Below are 15,747 nucleotides of genomic sequence, written 5' to 3'. Positions count from 1 at the left end.
CGTGTTAAACGGCGCTGTATCCTCGGCGGAGGGACGGCCCACTTTCCACCGATAAGGAGCCTCAGTGGGCTGACGGCGGCAGACGTCAGAGCGGAGGGCGGCGCGTGTCCCATCTCGTGTACCTCCATGCTGAAGTGTATTGAAACAAGGCTGTGAGCGCCACGGCGCAGGGAACGTGCTTGCATCAGGCGTGAGGCACGAGAGTCGAGTGGGTATCTGCCCACTGCCAATGACAATATACAACAATACAATTAAAATACTATAGTAGCATATAACTATCCTAATAATATCCCGCAGGATTCGTATATAGAGCAGTGATGCAACAAAATGTCATCAAGTGCATTTAAGTCATTTTTATAATGTTTTTTTACAAGTTTTACACTCACATTTTAAAGTTAGTCTGGATTCCTGCAGAACATAATAATAATAACAGATAATACACGACATTCAGCAGTGTGTTCTATTGACCGGCAGGCAGGTGGGCTCCGGTATAAACTCTGCGGTCACTGCGGGAGAACCACGTGCACCTGAGCGCGGACGAGTGTGTGCTGTGGGTTTGTTGTCATGAGGCACGTTGGTCTCCTCATGGCCCCGGCACCCTGCTGTGCGCGCAGGGCATATCCAGCTCATCCAGCACACGGCAGCTGCTGCACCTGTCTGCTGCAGGCTACGAGCACAGGTCACACATGTAGGCCTACGCCCTTTGTTAAACGCTGACTTTCATTAATTTCCTTTTGCAAGTGAAAAGGTGCAAAAAGACAGGACATTTACATTGATATTATCATGATTCCTCTATAAATACCTTTATAGAACAAATATTTAATAACTCCGAAGTATCCTGTGTTCAAACTAAAATAAGAGCATAAAGGCCATTGAAAACCACATCTGAGTAACAGTCATTCCTTTTTCTCTACAATATATTTTGATCTAGAAGAGCACAATAGGGTTCAATCGTCAATAAGACAATTACAGGTATATTACAGCACAATGACCTATAATAAAAAGGTACAGTTTGTAGATCTCATATGAAAACAGGAAGCATCACAATAATCAATGCGCAAGTCTTTCGTTTTTGACAATGCCATTAAAATCCATAATTTCATAATTTCCTCTGCCAGTTAAAGTCAACGTGGACTAGAATGACAGAAGTTTTGTGAAGCTGGAAACAATTGTATTTATTATAGTGGGAATTATGTGATTAGAGACAAGCTGTAACATTCTCTCAAGTTTTATTTAATTTTTTGTCCATGTCTCAGGATTTTGTCTGAAAAAATCCAATTCAGCAAAATCCCTGCAGTAACTGAATCAAAAATCATGCTTAGGATCACAAAATCTTGCCTCACAAGCCAGATGAGACTCAGGAGCTACACAAACTTCCCTGACACAGGAGAGCTTGGCAGCATTTTGGCTACGTAGTTTTTTTAAATCAAAAATGAAAAATGTATTTGTAATCAGAAGTAAGCTTGAAGTGCTATTTAGAGCATTTTGGCAAATCACACAAAATTTACTAGAGACAAATATTGTATTTATTGGCTGATTTTTAAGGTTTTCTCACCTCACTAAGAGGAGCTCAATCATTAGGACTGTCTATCTTCTCTGACAAAAACTAGCAAGGAAAGCAGCAGCTGTCACAGTTCTTTTCACAACCTCAGATCTATCAGCCTTGACATTTTCATAAACAGATTTTTCATAGTTTCAGAAAAGTAGTATCTTTCACAGCAACAGTGTCCTATTCAACAAACAACCAAAGGTCTGTTAGAAAATTCCTGGAGTGTAATGAATTAAATAAAAATGGGGAAGGCAGTAGGATTCAGTAATTACAATATTACTTTAACACTGGTCACAGTGATGCAGCTTTAATTCAATAACAACGCTGGAAAGCCCCTTGGGTGGTTAACGCAAATGTAACACAATTTAATCTCGATTTAAAATCCTGATTATGGCACATTTGTTTCAGTTCACTTGTAGATCTTGAAATTGTTTTCATAACATTAAGATGTATGCTTATAAAATGTCTAACAAGCTTGAGAGCTGCTAACAATATTGTATTCACTTATGTGATATATACTGACTGCCACTGACAAATGGCAAGATGTTTGAATGCTAATGTTGTCAAAAGTGTTACAGTAGGCTATTAAAAAAAATGTAGGTGATGCCATTCTCATTAGGTGCAAAGTGTATGTTTGTTATAATAAAGTGTCAGTCTTTAACAAAGCAGTTTTACAATTTAAAAATTCTACATCTGCTCCATCTGTGCTATGATAAAATCCCAAAAGGTCAAATTAAAACCCAAAATTTGCAACACCTGTATTTGCTCAACATGCAGACATATTTCCTCATGCAACATGGTTACAAGATAAGTGCACATCCTCATTTGTAGAGGACCACAGATAACGGAGTTCATCTGCCGGCAATCCCCAAATTGACTTCCTTTCTCTCTTTCATCCGACTGCACCGCGTTAGAAGCATGACACCACTCAAGCTGTCAACCAATAAGCAGGCAGACAGATAATAAATTGCAAACATCCTCATTACCTTTAGTTGCGCATATGTTCTGGTCTCTTCCTCGACTTCCACGCTGATGCGGGTACCGTTTAACACTCATTAACAGATCATTTTACACACTTGTTTATTTAAATAGACTCCAAGAATGGAATGTACAATTCAGACACAAACCATCCATTCGTAGAAAAGTTCAGTTTGGTTAAGCAGCACTCCAAATGTTTAATCTAATGTTTTTTTCCCCTCACGGACGCTCAAACACGTAGACATTCTCAAGTGGGTCTTCTACAAAGTGCCTTAACAATTATTTGAGTGCTACAGAAAATATCAGTGTTTTAGGATTAAATGGATGATAGGAAGATTACATAATTCAGTGCAGGATAAATCTAATTGAACTAACGTTCTAACATTTCTCCCAAATTAAAGTTTGGTTCACATTATGCTTCCAATGTGACTCCATATCACTACTATCATTAAGCACAGCATGGAACCAGCTGCAGAGTGAAGCAGTCACATGATCTGCTCCTTCTCCACAGTAGCTCCATATGGTTTGTTATTGAAAGGTTACTTTCTAGTAGTATTTACCTTAACAAATATCAAAGTCCCCTCAAAAACCTTTTTAAACCAAAGTGTTCTGGACCGCGCAGAACCTTCATTTGAGATTGCAAAAAATGTGAAAGTGATAATGAATGGGAAAAAAAAAACAGTATAGATTTTATAACAGCATAAAGAGACTTTAAAAGTAAGGTGACCTCTTCTGGATTCTTTACAGGTGTTGTTTATCTCCATATTTCTAATATAAAATCAAATACCAGTTCCCAAAAATAGTTCATTCTTATTTAGACATTGCATATTATTAAGTATTCCTATTGCTGTCAGACAAAAGCAAAATGTGTTGTAGAGGTCATACAAACCTTCAAATACACATGTGACCTGAGTTTGCTGGAGCAACACTGAGGATCAAAACCGCAACAAAAGGCCACTTGAAAGCAATATCCCCTCAGGAACAACTTTGGTATGCTGTCAGTGTGGTGCAATGCAGAAGGCATTCAGGGTAGTAAAGCTGAAGTCAGTGTTTTCGTCTCCTAAACCCACAGGACTGGCTTCTCAGGTCCCGAGGCACTTGGTGCACACTCTCCCCCCACACAAGACACATCCACTCTACAGGCCGCCAGTAACGTACTCCGATAACTTCCACTTCACACAGACACTCAGAAGCACGCATGTTGTAGAAACACTTATTGTAGGAGTTTCTGGTGAAGTCAGACATCGACCTAAATACATACTGGAGACGGACACGATTTGGCATTCTGCTGTATAACATGTGGCGCACTGACAGAAGTGCTAAGGCACTGGTGATACTGTCCCCAAGGGCCCTCAGGCAGGCTGCTGGGGATTGATGTTCATGTGAGGGGGATGACCAAGAAGACCAATTCGTTGCTTCTGCTTCCTCTGCTCTGTCATCTGCAAGTGGGAAAAGAAAGTAGTTTTTGCAACCTTAAAAACAAAGCAGGATTTAAACAAATACACAAAAAAACCTAAGTGTAAGAGTTAAAAGTTGTCAATTAGTGAGCTTTAGGGGTGCTGGTAGATGTGTTTTGTTACCTTTGGACAGAGCTAGGCTAGCCTTTTCTCCTTAGTTCCAGTCTTTATGCTAAGCTAAGCTAACTGACCGCTGGCAGTAGCTTCCTATTTACTGTACGAACACAAGAGTGGTATCGATCTGCTCAGCTAACACTCGGCAAGAAAACAATTAAGTGTATTTCTTCGAGGTGTAAAACTATTCCTTCAAGACTCACAGGCAATAGTGTGCTCCTTAGCAATAAAATATTTTTTAAAGTGTTTTTAACCTTTTCAAAGGACAGCTGTCATCGCATACTGTGACGTATGGTGCATTTTTAACCTGTGCATGAACAAACCCATTCCAAGGAAGAGATGAGCAGAAAACACTGAAATAAACTACTTTATTATTAGCTTAGGCTGTCCGAGTCACCAGTTCCATAATGGTGATTGTACAACAGTAAGCAACCAATCCCCAATAACTCTTCCCATGTTATTGTTCATTATAATGTGGTGGTCCTGAGTAATTACAGAACCAAGGTGCAGGTTGTCGATAACCTCCCAATGGCTGAACAAAACAGTCTCAGAAGAGCCAATCCGGTTCAAACGGAGGGAAAATAAAAATAAATCCTGTGTGATGTACAGTACTACAAACTGAGGGTGTGCATGGTTTACTGTCACATGATCTACCTGTTCCTTGAGCTCAGTCAGCTGTCCAGACAGGTTGGTAACCAGCCTCATGGTCGACTCAAGCTTCTCCTGCAGGTTCCTGATTTCATTTTGCTCCCCCTCGGCATCGCTGCTCACCAGTGACATGGCGCGCATCCGTGGGAACCAGTCCAGGTTGTGCTCCTGTGGTCGACCAAACATATTAGCCACTGGCTTTTGTACATTTACGAGGAGTTAATAAAGCTAAATTATGTCAAAAAAGGAATAGGTAATTCTAACAGGTAGGTGCTACCGTTTGACAACCGAGTGCTTACATCTGAACTCCAAATGATGCTGGGCTATGGTCCGTTTTTTTGAAGAATCATGCTTGCATTGGTATCATTGTCACAGGAGTAACAGTAAAAGACCTCAGACTGAGCTTATGTAGTACAACGGAAATCCCAGTGAACTGACCAACGATTCCTTTTCATGCTTTGGTCAGTTTAAGGGTTAGACTGCAACTAATGTACCGTCTCGTACTGTATTCCTGTTTGTCTGCAGCAGTCTGTTTATGTCATTTAATGTCTATGACCAGCGTATCTGTCAGTTGAGATTAGATAAGAGGAACACATTACTGTATTAAGGTGTGTAAAACGTGCCTGTACGTGTTTACAAGTCTGACTCTGTAGCATAACCTGATGAAGTCTACTTGATCAAAGTTACTCTGCTAAAAACGTGACGCCGATCTTACTGCTCTTTCATTCAGGATTGCTACTCCAAGACAGCATGCTCTAATGATAATTGTATTATCCCATTTCAGGGAAAAAAGTAAGTCTGCCCTGAGGAGGAGGATCCGGATGTGTGTTTTCAGGGTGTGTCTGTGCTCTTTCTTTACCTTGATCATCTCAGCTACGTAGCTCTCGGGGCCTGTGTATTCAGTGGAGTCCTTAACTTTTACCAGCACAATGAAGAACAGGTAATGCCACATGTTGTGCTCCTCTTTGAAGTGTTCCTCAAAGGTCACTGTCTTGTTGTCAAACTTGTCCCGCTCCAGGCCTAGAGAGGGGCAACAACACAGATTATTTATGGTACGAAGTTACAGCATTTTTAAGAACAAACAGGAGCTAGCCTCTATTACACTAGTATGTTTCGCAGTGACATTGGGGAAGGGAACATTCCAGTTTATGTGCTAGAATAATCCCCTCTGCCAATCAGTCAAGTTGCAGTTTGCATCCAAAAATGTCACCACTTCTTTCCCGTTTTCTATACAAGATGTAGAGTGAGGTTGAGCCTGATTACCTGGACAGAAGTTATTTTAGCTACAGGTAAAAAACACACCTGCACAGGAAGTTAATGATGTAAATCAACTGTTGGCTACAGACCTGAAGACCTAAAAACCAATGCAAGATTGAAAGAAAGATCGATGGCTTATAAAACGGAGCTGGAGGATGGAGAGCCACTTAAGCCTGCGGAGGTCGGCTGCTAATCTCTGCATCTCCTGTTCCCTTGTGGTTCTTGTGGAAACCATAGAGACGGCAGCTCCCCCTGGGCCCTGGCCTTCTTTAAAATGAGTGAGTCAGAGCTGATGGTTGGCTGGGTGACGAACTGTTCTCATTCCATATGCTTACCACTTGTCCTGAGTGCATGACCCAACTTACGCACGCACACGCTTGCTCACCTACAGCATGTACTGCTGGGCTCACACACATGTACTGTACAGTTGTGAACACACTCTGTAGCGTGTACTTTTTTTTTTTGGCACTCACGCATATAATGGACATATAAGGAAATGCAGATGCCGAAAGGGCATGGGCAATACAGAAAGGGTCAGAGAATGGGTAATCAGTGAAGTTGCACAACACAGATGGCGTGAAAATTAAGTTTGTGCTTGTGAGTGAGAGGGAGAAAATGTCTGGGCGTGTGAGACAGACATGAATTATGGAGGCGAGCAGAGCAGTGGCAGGAAGCTCTCATGACTCAGCCTTCTATGGAACTACAGCAAAGTGAAAAAGAGGGAGAGGGAGGGGGGGGCTGCAACAAACTACATGCACAGAGATACCAGAAACCACAGACCCACCATGAAATCAAACACTCTGAAAGGGGATTTTGGGACTTTACCGAGTGATATGAGCTGGATTGTGGAAGAGAGTACTAATGACGCACAGTCTTTGAAACACAGAGCACATCCAACAACAGAGCACAGCTCTACCGGGCTGGCAGGGTGCCCTGATGATTAGAGAAGTAATTCTGGCACTGGAAAGTTAAGAGGTTTGATTGCAATGACAATTCATGACAATCATTATGAAAATATTCTAGCACAAGCGGCAGCAGAGAGAGCTGTGCCACATACGATAAAAGTGGGAGTGACACATTAGCAGTAGGTATATGAATGTCTGAGGCACCGTGCAATGTATTGCTTATTGTGTCGCCATGTAGCAACTGAAAAAGGACATTAGGGAACCAACAACTGCTCTCTAAACAGATGAAGAGCAGTCTCACCGCAGATGAAGCAAGTAGTCTTCAGGACTTCTTCTTTCTTCTGTTTTTCACTCCTCAGGTCAGCAAAGGTGTCGATGATTACGCCAAAGATGAGGTTGAGGACGATGATGATGACCATGAAGAAGAACAGCAGGTCGTATATCACTCTGGCTGCAAACAGTGGCTCCTGCGAACGGAACAGAAACACAGCAATAACAGGAAGTGTTCAGAGGTAGTGACTAGAAAATGACATAGTAATTATTAACTTTATTTTGACAACAGAGAACAATTAAAAGTCAAATTAAGATGAGATTTGACTGTATTGTGGAGGGCTAATGTAGAAAGATTGTCCTATTTAAATGTATAACCCAAAGGGCAGGTCTTCACATAAACATATGTGTAGGATGTTATGAGTTTAACATGAGTTTAACCTTCGTCATCATGGATGTTAATGGAAACACAAGACCACAGGTGAAACCTGCCAGATGCTACAGTAACAGAGCCGGCAGAAAGCCGGTCAACCTGATGCAGCCTGTTTCTGTCTCGTGTTTCTGTAAGTACATTGGTGAATCTCATTCACTCATTTTCCATTTTAGTTAATCCTTTAAAAAGCAATCATCACCAGCCGAATGCACTGCCACTCAAACATATGTAAGACACGCTTGCTTTGAAGCAACAATGTACTGAGCCACTCTTCCACCCATTGTGATTTTGTGGGTTGAATATGTGACTTTTTGGCCCGAGCTGCATTGTGTTGTGAATATGTGAGGCGGGTAGTCACGTCCTCTTTTGACATCATTAGTGGTTGAGCCTGAATTCGGTGGAAATCTATCTTGAGGTTTAACTCTGACACAAGGCGGAGGTAGTACAGCTGCAGGGAAACATTGTGAAAGCTCCATTTCTTTTTAAAAACAAGTTCAGCACACGGTGGGCTTGCAGCCAGCTCACATGACCCTCGCTGCAGCAGTGGGTGACACGCACACACGCACACAGTTTTGTAAGGGGCCTATCTTCAGAGTTGCACATACCTCTTTGGAAGGCTTGCGGAGTACATCCCCTACACCTCCTCCACTCCTCAAGCCATGACTCAGCACAGTAACGATACACATAAGTAGAGAGTCGCACGTCCGCTCCATGTTGCTCTCCTCCTCACCGCCATTCCCCAAATCTGAAGAAGCAGAGAGGAAAGCTTAAATCTAATCATTTCAGAGGCTGTAAAAAGTGACTTCTTTTTAAGGTGTATATCAATTTACAGACTCACATAAACAACCCTGCAGCACCAGAGAATGCCATTTACACTGTAATGCTTTATGAACTGGTATACCAAGGTAATTAGGACCACCAGGACCGATATTTTTAGGTTAATATAACATAAAAAGCATCAAACTGTAGCTCATAATACGTATTGCACTAACTCATGTGACCCAAAGACATTATGCAGGGAAATTTACATTTAAAATAAAATTAATAGCATGAAGTACCACTTCAGAAGCTCAAAGAAATCAAAAGTAAGGCATGATACAATGCACTGTAATATATTGAATTTATTTCCATCATAAGTTGTAAAACAATTGTTCTGAATCATCATCATATAGGTAGTATGGGTGTAACACTAAAGTCACTTTTATTCAGAAATTATGATTTAATGGTTTGCGTATAAGACAGTGGGACACACTTCACTATATTTTATTTGCCATTAAAATATCATAAACCATATTCTGCCATATTCATGATGCATTGAGTACATTATGGTATTTGATGAGATTGTATTGTGCTTGTAATGTTCATACACAGTATAGACTCAAACTAGTTATGATAAACAATCTAAGTAGAGTATTAACTCTCTGAATATAAATAAATATCAGACACCTGTTTTAGGATTTGATTGCCATGTAGTCACAGTGTAAATAGGGTGTCATCTGCTATTTAAGTATCCTTGGCGTAGTTGCTTAACACGTGTTTTGGTTCACAGTGTGACGGCGGAGAGTCAAAGCAGAAGTGTTTTTGTTTAGCTGGAATGTGACAACAGCTTTGGTTGAACTTGTGAGCCAGACAGAAAAACAAAGATGAACATTTCTGAAAGATTTATCCAATTTGATAAAGTGTATATTTAATTGACGAATGACCTCTGACCCAGTCAAATGGCGATCCGCCTGCTAACTGTGTGTATCACTGGCCAAATCATTTTATAGTTTTTATGTCTTCTAAACTTCTGTTTTTACTGAAATGTGGTCACATGTTGATGTCATATGAGGCCCAGTGAGGTCACATGAGAATGGTTTGGCAGTTATGTGACAGTCAATGGAGTCACATGAATGAAATTGTGAATTGGTGTGAAGCTGCAGAACAGAACGAAACTGCAAAAACATCAAACTATTTTCCTTTCACTTGTCTTTCGCCTGAAGAGGCTAAGGATGATTTCCAAATATTCCAGCTCTACAATAAATTATTTCCAGTTCTCCACTTCTCTTTATCACCATGAACAATTCCTACATGGGACCACTTCAACTTTCCAAATATGGAGACTAGTCTAGAAGCTTTGACCCCAGACTTTTCTAACCCTGCAATGAAAATTCACCACATTATAAACTGAGTTTGCTGTTATCACTTAGGTTTAGGATTGATGACGAGTACATCACAGAAGAACACAGAGCATTCAAATCAGATTTTTGGACCGATTTGCTTTTAATGATTGAAATATTTAGGTAACACCCAGTGTTGCGGTTTACATTACCTTCCTGCAGGGCCTCTGTGGTGCAATTCTCACCAATCCCTCCCGGACACATTCCTGCAGGCAGAAACTCACTGGCCAGACTGGCTCCATTTTCTAGAGAGTAAGAACAAATGTTGCATACATTCTGTGATCTTTAAAGCCGTTTGTCAAAAATGATTGAAAGACAGGAGTCTGCCCTCACTCAGAGTTGTGTTGGGGATACGATCCACCTCCAGGATGAAGTCGTCTTTGAAGAAAATGTAGCCAACGATGGAGAACAGGTAGACCAAGATAAGAGCCAGCACAGCGGTGAGCACGATCGAGCGTCCATTACGAGTAACACTCTTGATTACATTCAGCAAGGTCTCTTCTCTGTATACCAGGTCAAACAGCTACAGAGGCAACACACACGTTATGAAACAAAAAGGATAAATATCTAAAAATAGATTCATGTGAAGTGACTTATGTAGTAATTAATTTAGGTTACAAAATACCATCATCTACATACAGGGAGGCCAGTGTTTGACACAAGGTGAATGTGAGGTTACACAAGAAAGTACAAGCGGCAACAAACAAATAGGTTTGGTGGATTCAATTTGTGTTGTTTTTTTTCTATTACGCTGAATCCTCAGTTTTCTCTGTCTGACATGAATTACATGATTTTTCAGCATCTTGTTATTAAAAAAATATGGAAATATGTTGCACTGCATCTGCAGAGGAGCTGCTTGGGCCTGTGTGAATGGAACACGTTATAAAGCAGACCTGAGGCAGTTAACACCTCCACAACGAGAAAAAGACAGAAACACCATTGAAGCACAATATAAGGCATCTTCTGGCAAGTAGGATATGTCCGTGAATGCACCAAAATGGAAACATTCAGAGAGACGAGTAATATTTTACTCGTGGTTTTAATTCAAACCTGCTGCCCTTTAGAGTAGGTTTGTGTGATTGTTTTTGCAAAGCATCTGTTCTTAGTATGTGTGTGTGTGTGTGTATTCACAGGGTGTGTGTGTGTGTTTCTCTCACCAGCAGACTGTAGAAGAAGACATGGACAAACACCCCCAGAGAGCAGATGATGAGGTAGAGGAGGTGGTAGAGGAACTCAAAGTCAAACACCATGGCTCTGTAACCCCGTGTGAAGGTTCCTCGGTTCCCCACGAAACTTATCAGGAAGATGATTTTATTGCACACCTGGAAGATTAAGTCAACGTCTCTTTAGTAATAACAATAATGGACAATCGACTGTTAAGAATTTAAATATTGGAAAGTCGTGGCCTTGGCTCAGGGACAAATACACAAAATGCTGCACATGGTGGGTGTGGCTTTTCAAGGTAAATGAGGACACATATCGTATGTTTACATGCACATAAGTAACCTGGTTATTGTTTGCTTTCTGCGGTAACTTGGTTTCTTAAAAGGTAATTTAAACCAAACGAGGGAAAGGGATTAACAAAAACCTGGTTAACATGGCCTCTTTGGATAAACTGGAATTCTTGGTCATGTATACATTTAAGCGAGTTTGTGAAAGGGTTTTATTTTTTCTTTTAACAACAATGCATGTAAGTGACCAATTTTAAGAATGAAATCTTAAGTCTGTCTAAAAATATAACTGAAACTATTGGCGGTTATTTGAAAAATCCACACAGCTGCAAAGAAAAAGAAAAGAAAACACATGGTTCAAAAATGTCAAAACACAATCAGGGAGACATCTGACTCCTGACCAGCTGCACGTAAACTAGATTTTAAAGCAACCAGGTTACTGCAGTCCATGGTAACGTGTTCTCTGATTTCCTGCATTAAACTTGATCTCTCTCAATAACCCGGTTTCTTTTGTACAGCTAAACGTAGCGATTGAGGAGAGAGATAATCGAGGCGTGTGCAAGACTTTACTTTGTGTGTGTTTGTGTTTAAGAGCACATCTAGAAAATCTCTAGTGGGTGCAGGGGTGGTGTCGCTCTCTCTTGGGTTCAGTGACGCACTTCACACCCCGTAGTGCAGCCAGGCGCTGCCAAGGAGAAGTGTGAGGCCAGCAACACCACCAGCAGACGGTGCACCGGCCTGCCAAGTGGGCATGAGTGTGAGTGAGAGTTGAAAGAAGAACTGGAACTAGTGCGGTGGAGGTTTCTCAGCACGTGAAAGTACATACCCAGTACGTGTGAATAGGGAAATAGAAATGGTCTTTAACATTTCTCTGGGGAACATTACAAACCACACAGACACACCCTTTCACACAGGAGGAGAACATTTAAAGGGTTAGTTCACTCAAAATAAAAACATGTTACTCGCCTTTAGCAGCCATGCAGATAGTTTTGACTAAATTTGTCCAGATTTTCAGATATTCTGAGATTTCTGCTCCTACTCCAATACAATGGAGGGGAATGAATTTCATCAGAGGTGCTCACACACGGTGAGTTCTCATCGGGACTAGGCTCGCCTGTCCACACTAGTTCCAACAAAGTCTTTGGAGTATCCAGGGACACTGTTCATTTATTTAATTTCATTTTTTAATTCTTTGAGCATTTCAAAAACAAATTCTAGTCCCGCAAATTAGAATTGGCATCATTGTGGATTTTCTCAATTCATTTTGAGTGCATGAAATGTCGAAAAATTGGAAGAACAAGCTAACACACAGAGTCCAAGGTGGCACCTTTCATTTGCAATAATGATATGACAAAATAGAAAAGCACAAAATCCTCACATTTCAGAAGCTGGAAACAAAGAACATTCGCCATGATGATTGAAAAATTAAAATATTAATCGATTATGAAAATAGTTGCTGGTTCATTTTCTTTGGCTCAGTTAATGAACTAATTGTTTCAGCTCTGCAAAATTCCATTTCCTTCCCTTGAATTTGAGTGGCAACACAAATTTCAGAGACGGATATCTCACCAGCCCGGGAAATTAAACCACAACTAACTGCGTGACTGGTCATTTGGGTGAACTGACCATTTAAAGCAGACTACTCACATTGAAGGCACCCAGAAGGAAGAGGGTGGGCTCCAGGCCAACAGAGAAGATGAGGCGGAGGATGGTGATAATGACGAGGGCACGAATGCTCAGCGGTTGGGGCATGATGATAACAATGGCCAGTGTTGCCAAGACTCCCATCCACAGCAGGGCAGAAAGGTGAGGATCCAGCATCCCTGCAGAAGATACATGCAGGTATTAATGCACATGCAAGGACACTTGCTACAATTGCTGTATTTGACAAGCCTGTAACATAGTGAATTGGTCATACATGGAATATTAATGAATCATGTTGCGAGGATTACACCGCAGCTAAAAAGAGGCCTTGTCCGTATTTGAACTGTTCTGTCTCTCAGGCAGGCCTCGGGCCTTCATTAGTGAGACCTTTAACTCAAAGAGAGTCATAACACCCAAAAGTACCGTATTTTCCGCACTATAAGGCGCACTTAAAAGCCTTTAATTTTCTCAAAAAACGACAGTGCGCCTTGTAATCCGGAGCGCCTTATATATGGATCAATTGGTTAATTGGTTGATCCATACTGGTTGTACACGGCGCTCTGTCAAAATGTTTCAGTACGACTGGTAAACTACAAAGCCGCACCGCGGTAAACACCGGTACTGTGCTTACTCCTAGTCCAACACCACTTGTGTGTATAAAGACCCCAAAATGGCACCTTTCAAGAGACACGCTTACGACGCTATTCTATTCTATGCGCCTTATAATCCGGTGCGCCCTATATATAAAAACAGTTCTAAAATAGGCCATTCATTGAAGGTGCGCCTTATAATCCGGTGCGCTTTATAGTGCGGAAAATACGGTATATGACACTTTTTTTTTGTGTGTGCTTTAAGCTTTGGTGAGAGCCTACCTTATGCTTCCCTTGATCCCAAGGTAAATCCAGGATTAGTGTCCGAGACATGGGTTTCATGGGGCAATAAATCACTCAGGCTAAAACCCCGGATCAGGTTTGATCAGCCTGAAAACGAGGCCACACCCAACCTTCTGCCTCTGTTACTGACCCCCTTTCTTAAAGCACAGGGCTAACATGTGTGCAAGTGTCCATGTTAGTAAGCACTCTATGAGCGCTGGTCATTGAGTACTCAGAGTACATAGAAAAGGAAAATAAATGAATGTGTTGATAATAGAAAGGTAGAAAAAGATCTAGAGAAAATGGTGAGAGACAAAGAAAAAGGAAAATGGGGCAGAACTGCAAGGATTGAGAAAAACAGTGCGAGGGAGTTGTAGTGAATGAGAAGGCAGAGGGAGAGTACTGCGGGTAAGGGAGCCCTCCTTCCCTCCCCTACTTCCTTGACTATCTCTCTCTCCTTCCCTTCCTCCGGATTTCTCTCCCGCCCAATCCCTGCGGAGATCACATGACAGGTGCCACTTACATAACAGCCATCTCTAAAAATACCTCAGCTGAAAGATTCATGAGGAACGGGCCGGGGGCAACACACAGCTCCAGTGATGTGGCAGACTGACAAAGTGGTGCATACGTGCACTCACAAACTGTCTCGCTACCTTTCACTTGCGGTTTTTATATGCAGACGGATAATTGTGCGCAACTGTCTGTAAAATCAACAGTTGAGAAGGCTGCAAGCATGCACTGTTAGTGTGTGCGCATGTGTTGAGTTGATTGGTGCTAACCAAAGCTATTTGTCAAAAGACGAAACACACTGACCTAGATCCCCTGCTCCTATAACCCTCATTCTAAAGCCCCAAGCAAAGGAGGGAGGAAAGGGAGAGCAATGTCTGTGTGTGTGTGTGTGTGTGTGTGTGTGTGTGTGTGTGTGTGTGTGTGTGTGTGTGTGTGTGTGTGTGTGTGTGAGAGAGTAAGAGAGAGAGAAGGCAGGGGCCCAAAGCCATAAAGTGCCCGTTAAAGCTGGCCAAAGGTATGCTGGAGTCTCACGTGATGTCTTGCACACAAAAACAGTTCCAGTGAAGAGAAATGCAGTCAGACCTTACTCATGTTGTGCACAACTTAAACTTATGATTGTATTAAATATTGAATGATTTAATTATGCAACTGCTGTATACAACACTAACCAAACACAACAATTAACTTTTTTTTTTTGTACTTCATTACAAAATTAATAAAATACTGCATTTTGTGTTACCTAGCATAGCTCACAATGTCAACAGATAAGGTGACAAGAAGTAAAGAAGAAGAAGCTTTTTTTGAGGGTTTCAAACGACAGTGACATTGGTATTGTATTCACCTTGTATGTCTGTGTGCGAGTCATCATGTCAAAATGTGTCCTGGAGACACCTACTGTAGCAGGAACCACAGAGGCGGCCTATACACACTACTGGTGTGTAGTTGAGATCAAAATGTAGGCAGAGTTCGGAGATAGCTGTGGTCTGAGCAAGCGATCTGGCAGTAGGGGGGTAGGATGCCCCCCCTCTACGCCCCTTGTCCGATTTGGTTGCGGCTAATGTGATCCCATCGCAAGATGGTCTCCAGTGTTATTTGATATTCTTACATTTGCATTCCTATTGTCATATTCTTTGTTCATCTTTTAAATAAATGTAAAGGGCTATGGTAATTTACATGAGCAAACTTTGTCATTTTGATTACAACACACTCTTTACATGAATCTATGTAGCATGGAGCCGTTTCAGATCAAAAACTGAACCCACTGATGGAGTTGAGAAACATCGCCGAGGAGGATTTTGCAGCTGAATAGCTTGCCTCGTTTGACGAATGAAACACGACGCAAGACTTTTCTAGATCACCTGATAATGTTGTGCAAGATTCTGTTCTTCCTGAGCCAAAGTAAGCTTTGTTGATGGGACTTTAAATGACACAGGGCGCTCCTCTGTTTGTTGTGGTCTTCATAGTACTGAAAGTCAAATATGAGCTTAGGCTTTGAGACCA

At 41.5% G+C, this 15,747-nt stretch overlaps 1 protein-coding gene across 9 annotated transcripts in view; it reads right to left on the bottom strand.

The window, feature by feature from the left end:
* Window positions 1-2,612: 2,612 nt before the first annotated feature.
* LOC142970547 (inositol 1,4,5-trisphosphate-gated calcium channel ITPR1) overlaps window positions 2,613-15,747 on the bottom strand; it is a 65,733-nt gene continuing 52,598 nt past the window's right edge. For 8 of the 9 annotated variants that reach the window (XM_076110849.1, XM_076110850.1, XM_076110851.1 and 5 more), the window contains 9 exons: window positions 12,869-13,044; window positions 10,928-11,092; window positions 10,104-10,293; window positions 9,923-10,015; window positions 8,217-8,356; window positions 7,210-7,375; window positions 5,606-5,766; window positions 4,753-4,914; window positions 2,613-3,966 (listed from right to left, as the gene is read on the bottom strand). In XM_076110849.1, the coding sequence (XP_075966964.1) occupies window positions 3,880-3,966; window positions 4,753-4,914; window positions 5,606-5,766; window positions 7,210-7,375; window positions 8,217-8,356; window positions 9,923-10,015; window positions 10,104-10,293; window positions 10,928-11,092; window positions 12,869-13,044 (1,340 nt within the window). In that variant the 3' untranslated portion in view covers window positions 2,613-3,879. Of the gene's footprint in view, window positions 3,967-4,752; window positions 4,915-5,605; window positions 5,767-7,209; window positions 7,376-8,216; window positions 8,357-9,922; window positions 10,016-10,103; window positions 10,294-10,927; window positions 11,093-12,868; window positions 13,045-15,747 lie in introns of those variants that run through there. The other variant, XR_012959282.1, reaches the window with a different exon arrangement.

Source organism: Anarhichas minor, unplaced genomic scaffold, assembly GCF_050575085.1.
Source record: "Anarhichas minor isolate MPS153535 unplaced genomic scaffold, ASM5057508v1 ptg000043l, whole genome shotgun sequence".
In the NCBI taxonomy this organism is placed as follows: domain Eukaryota; kingdom Metazoa; phylum Chordata; class Actinopteri; order Perciformes; family Anarhichadidae; genus Anarhichas; species Anarhichas minor.
Note: the sequence above shows the minus strand (reverse complement) of the source record. Positions and strands in the feature narration are given on the sequence as shown.